General features: G+C 38.8%; 1 protein-coding gene across 1 annotated transcript in view; it reads right to left on the reverse strand.

Annotated features, from left to right (window-relative positions):
* The window catches only part of LOC132098253 (IQ motif and SEC7 domain-containing protein 1-like), a 73718-nt gene extending 68855 nt beyond the window's left edge, over positions 1-4863 (reverse strand). The window contains exons 1-2 of the mRNA XM_059504427.1: positions 4492-4863; positions 3202-4251 (exon numbers count right to left, since the gene is read on the reverse strand). Of these exons, the coding sequence (XP_059360410.1) occupies positions 3202-3644 (443 nt within the window). The 5' untranslated portion in view covers positions 3645-4251; positions 4492-4863. The remainder of the gene's footprint in view (positions 1-3201; positions 4252-4491) is intronic.
* Positions 4864-6000: the final 1137 nt, after the last annotated feature.

A 6000-nucleotide genomic window follows, 5' to 3' on the forward strand; every position in this document is an offset into this window, starting at 1 on the left:
GAGCATATGTTGTTCTAGAACTTGGATATACCTTTCAGCATTGATGGTGCCTTTCCAGATGTGTAAGCTGCCCATGCCACACACACTCATGCAACCCCATACCATCAGAGATGCAGGCTTCTGAACTGAGCACTGATAACAACTTGGGTTGTCCTTGTCCTCTTTAGTCTGGATGACATGGCGTCCCAGTTTTCCAAAAAGAACTTCAAATTTTGATTCGTCTGACCACAGAACAGTTTTCCACTTTGCCACAGTCCATTGTAAATGAACCTTGGCCCAGAGAAAACGCCTGAGCTTCTGGATTATATTTAGATATGGCTTCTTTCTATAGAGTTTTAGCCGGCAACGGTGGATTGTGTTCACCGACAATGTTTTCTGGAAGTATTCCTGAGCCCATGTTGTGATTTCCATTACAGTAGCATTCCTGTATGTGATGCAGTGCCGTCTAAGGGACATTTCAAAATGTCTCACTTTCAACATTTGATATGTTATCTATATTCTATTGTGAATAAAATATAAGTTTTTAAAATGAAGTTTTGTGCCGTCTAAGGGCCCGTCGGCACTAGACAACCCAAGAGATTTGTAAATTATTCTATTCCTTTTTTTACTCACAATTTGTACAGTGTCCCAACTCTTTTGGAATCGGGTTTGTACTAATAAACAGCTATTAATAGTACAAATAAATATGCTAGTAGCAATATGCATGTTAATAAGCAAATATAGTGCAATTTGGTCCTTAGAAAAAATTGTTACCATAACAGCTTCCTATCATCCCTAAAATTGCTCTTTCTTTCTAAACACATGTTGATAACCTACTAAAAAATAAAAAAAAGACATGTTACATATATATCTATTTTTACAATATTGTGCCACCTACCATCCTAAAATTAAGGAAACCTTTAGTCGGCACGGCCATTATAACAGGTTTAAAATTGCCAAAGAGGACATAAATCTGAGGTCATTATGCTAAACGCTGGAGCACAAGCATAATTAAAATCATAGTGAAGGAGCTAATAACAGGATCTCAAATAAATCTAGACAAAAAAGGAAGTGTTTCATTTGCTGCCTCCGCTATGATCTCTGTAGTACTGGAACAAACTGCCCAGCCAATCAGCACAGTCTTACACCCACATAAATAACTGATATGAGTTCCTTACTAATGACTAACAGCCCCATGGGAGGAGGATGCAGAGAGAGAGAGAGAGAGAGAGAGAGAGAAAGAGAGAAAGAGAGAAAGAGAGAGGCCAGACTATTGCCTGTAACACCAGTGAATTGTTTTTTTGTAAACGGACACAAACTGTTCAAAATTAAATTTTCAGCAAAATGAGTTAGATCGTCAATCAATTCTGGTGTTTCATGTATTCCCCTATGTTAAGAGGTAGATAAAAACAGTGAGCTGGGGGGGGTTCTTTTTTTGTGTTCAAGGGCATCTGCAACCCTGTAGAAATGCTCAGAAACACTCAATTTGATGTTAATTAAAGTGCCAAATTTGAACTTTGAACATCACACTGAACACTTGTGAGAAATACTAAACCTGTTCCCCCAATCAGCCTGGTTTCTTTTAAAGCTTTTTCTGAACACGATGTTTCAACGTTGTTAAAGGAGAGTGATGGATTGTTTGTACTAGTCAATAATTTCAGACAAGCAAGGGTGTTTGAGGCAGAAGATGAACAGATCTGAGAGCTCTTGAGAAACTTGAGTACAGAATACAGGGGTTGTGCAGCTGCCGGCGATGAGCAAGCAAACATAATTATATGAGTTGGGTAGCGGGTTGAGCTCAATGAGGCAGAGAGGAAGAAACACGCTGAGTCTGATGCTCTGTAGCTGCTGCTTTTGTTGACGCCTGGATCACCCAAGGATGCAGATAAAAACATCTGCAGAATAGTTAACCTTTCACCCACCAACAACAAACTTATTTAGAACTGAAAAAATAAGGAAGCATAAAGCTTGAGGAAAATAGGCAAACAAAATGACGAGAGAAGTGGGTATTTCAAACACAGTTTGGGCTTTTGCCAAAAACAAAGCATTCACAGAGCATCTTCCTTCACACGAAATGTAGGTCTCATCTCTATATGAAGTGTTTTACAATGTGCTATTCAAACTGCACCCATACACCCAAAATAAACCCCAAAACAGAACAAATGTGACTGACATAGAATCCAAGTCTCAAATTATTAAGAGTCAAGTTTCTTAGATTTTAGGGCCAGATTTAGTAAACAGGGCAAATTAGCATTAGAGCACTATTCCATAACCAACCGATGGGAGGGGAAAAATCTGTGGATGATTTACTGACGATGTGCACATTAAAGAATAGACGCTGCTAGATCATTTCCATAATGACCAGCGCAATCTACCAAGAGCAGTGCAAATTACCACCTGCTTTAAGACCAACAAAAAACAACCCTATAGGTCATTTTTGCAAGCACCTTATTACAACCTATATTTACGTTTTAAAGTTTAGTGCACATCTAGCGGACCACACCTAACCCCACCCCTAAAACATGCAACATCTTGATTTACAGAGCATATTTCATTAGAATGTGCGTTCTCTGGGATCAAAACCCATGATCACATGATTGTATATTGTTGTTTAACGCGATGCTCTACCAACTGACTTATGACTTACACGAAACAGAATTATGATGCAGAAAAAGAGTACAAAGCATTAATATGAAAGTGTCCTGTTATCAATAAGGGGTGCAATTGTATTATATGCTCTGATGGGTCGTATTTCAGGGATTTTGTCAAACGAACTACAGTATGCGGGCGTATTGGTTGGAGGACATTTTGTTTTTGGGCATTAAATAATGGTGCAAATAGCAGAGATTTGGCGAGCGCAAACATTAGTAAATTGCATTGTGTGATTCATTTTTAATACTCTCCTCCCATTAATTTTGCACCTGAAAGGGAAACTCTGACAAATACAGTACATATTAAATAAGGTCAGATGCAAAAATAACCATGTGTACATCTTTTAAGTGCCAATTTTCAAAAGAATTCTCAAAATCAACGTATTTGTGATTTATGGCCACACACTTTTTTGTTGACCAGGCTTGGTAATTCATATCAACATTCAACCTAAACCTCTCCAAATACAAAAAAAAATATAGCACAAATACTATATATTGCAAAAAAAGGCCTGAACATCCAGTAACCTGGATCCACCCTGATGAGGTTTAACTAAGGGAATGAGGCACTTACTGTTTCCGTAGAGTGGAGGTGTTGTTGGTCCCAGAGCTGTCATTACGCTCCAGTCGGCCTCTTTCCTCGACAGGGGCTGACCCACATGACAGGCCTCGGGTCAGTCTGGTCTGAGTCCGTCGAGCCGGGCCAGGCACCGTGGAAGAGGGTATATTACTGCTGCTGTTCTGATGGACCCCTCCAGCACTGTGGTTTGGTAGAGATGACGGCTGGCTGGGCTTAGAGCTCTGGCTGTAGTTGTGGTTCTGCGTCGAGTTCTCGGTTCTCGGGTTGCGATCATGCCGCAGGTCCTTGTTCTCCTGGTTGACCCGGTCTAGCTGTGTTTGGAGCTCCTCGATGTGTTTACGCTGCGTCTCTAGAAGTTTGGCCTGGTTCTCGATGATGTTATTGAGCTCCAGAAGATACTCCACAGCCCGACTCGGGCTGTCTGGGTTGGACTCCATGGTTTGGGCCTTACCCCCCCCCCACCCGATAAGTTCAGTGGGGGGGAGATAAAACAAAAGAGCCTGAAGGTAGAAACTTGGTGGAAATGGCTTTTATCCTATATATTGCAACTTGAGTCTCAACAACTGAAAAACACCAGCAAAGAACATTTAAAGCACCAATGTTATATGCATCGACTGCATCTTAATGTTCATCCATGAATCCTTGGTGGTAACCGCAGCTCTCAGTAAAGGAGTTTAAAAGTCAATAATTTGCATCCACCCAGCTGCAGTGATTGTACTTCAACAAGTTAGTGAAGAAAGATGATGTATAAAGAATAAAAGACATTAGCTAATAGCTTTTACTGACAAAAAGATCAACGTGACGACATGAAATCATAAGTGATGTAAATAAATGGCTATATTACAGTCAGAAATAACATCTACAGAGCACTGCTTCCACAAACCCAGTGATTATAGAATCCAGTCATCTTGAGATCTGCTGTGCTACACACAACTCCCACATGCTGAGGTAGCACAGTTAAAAAAATTGGGAACAGCAGCAAAAAGATATAAATCTAATCCCTGAAATCCACTAAGATCTGTATAGCTTGAGATAGACATCATACTGTAAAAATAAGAAACAGCTTTCTTCATTAACAGAAAAGTTACATTTCGTAAAACTGAACAAAAAAATGTCATGTCCAATCTTCCTTTATACAGGCAGCATGATAAATTAAAAGTCTATGAGACATGTGGACGCGCTGAGCGCGCGCTCCTCTTCTTCTACAATATATAGTGTCAGTAATTTATATATTCAAAATAAAATGTACAAATATGGCTCCACATCCACAAAAATCCTACTTACTCTCTTTATCGGCGATTTCTTTTCGTCAACCCATTTTCATGGGTAGCTTTCAGTTAATCTCGAGCTCTCCGATTTCTTCGTACAATTTGCTCGTGTTTTGTTTGTTTTAATCTCGACGTAAGTCGAGTTTGCATAACTACGTCGCTTAAGACCGCATTTGTCTTTTCTCTCATACAACAGACTTTTCCCAGGCGTAAATCTAAGAGCTGGAGCACCTGCTGTAAAGTTGGCGCTCTTCTGTATTTCCCGAAGTAAGCTGCTGCTGCTCGCTGGAGGCGCGCGGAGGGTTTGGAGAGACAGGATCTCGCGCGGCTCAGGCTCGTGAGAGCGGTTTACACCTGACAGATCCGACAGACAGACACTGGCGGTCGGAGAAGCTCGCCACTCAGTCAACCCACGCAAGATCTCTTCAGTACACGAGAGAGAGATTTCAACAAATGAAGCTCGAATCACACAAACATAGGCTACTACATATGCAAATTATTTCAGTAGCCTTACAAAATTACCATGGTTACAACATCTCTGCCAAAACACCAGTTACAACGAGTATTGCCAAATAATTAATATTAGCAAAGTGATTTTACGTTATTTTCAATGGTACAGAATACATTGTTGGAAAAACCTGTTCAAACAGGCAGCTGGTTTTGGATCATAGCAGGTTTGGTTTAAGATCATCAGGCCAGTCATTAGTTGGTTTAGCGAACAGTTTCTCAGAAGACAGTTTGTCCACATGATCTACCAGACCAGCTAAAACAAAGCTACCATTTTAAACTGGATTTTCCAGCAGGAATTTATAAATAATAATAATAATTGTTATGGTGTTCTGGGAAATGTAGAATGTAAAAGATTATAAACCTCTAAAATTGAAAACTTAATATTCGTTGCCTGCAGTTTAAGTACAAAGTGATGCCAACATGCAGCAATTAGTTTGCACTTTTCACAGACCATTTAGAATCTAATCATGAAGCAAATTTAGTTGATAATGAACAGAACTTGTAATAATCATAGCAGTATTGTACAGTAGAGTTTTATTACAGTATTAACTTAAGACATACTGGAATTTCAAAACTCACATTAAAACTATGAGAATCTAATATTTTATTATTTATTCATAATATACATAAAATAATAATCATTTTCAGCATTAATAGTAGCTGTTGTTTTTGGTTCTCAAATACTAAAGTCAAGTTAATACCATTCTGTTATTTCTATAGTCTTGATATGAAGTACTTTTCAATATGCTTTGCTGTCATCTACTGCTCAGGGCAGAAATTACATCCACATGTAGCACTGCACACACACACACACACACACACACACAAATCTCAAGTAAGAAAAAGTACTCCAGGGACCAACTGATCTCAGGTAGATACATTAATCTTTATTATAACTCTTATATAATTTGTTACCTGCATTTGGGTTACAATGGATAATAACAATATAATCATAACAGAAACATATTATATGTATATATATAATTATAATATATTTATATTTCTATTTACAATT

This window comes from Carassius carassius, chromosome 21, assembly GCF_963082965.1.
Source record: "Carassius carassius chromosome 21, fCarCar2.1, whole genome shotgun sequence".
Lineage (NCBI taxonomy): Eukaryota > Metazoa > Chordata > Actinopteri > Cypriniformes > Cyprinidae > Carassius > Carassius carassius.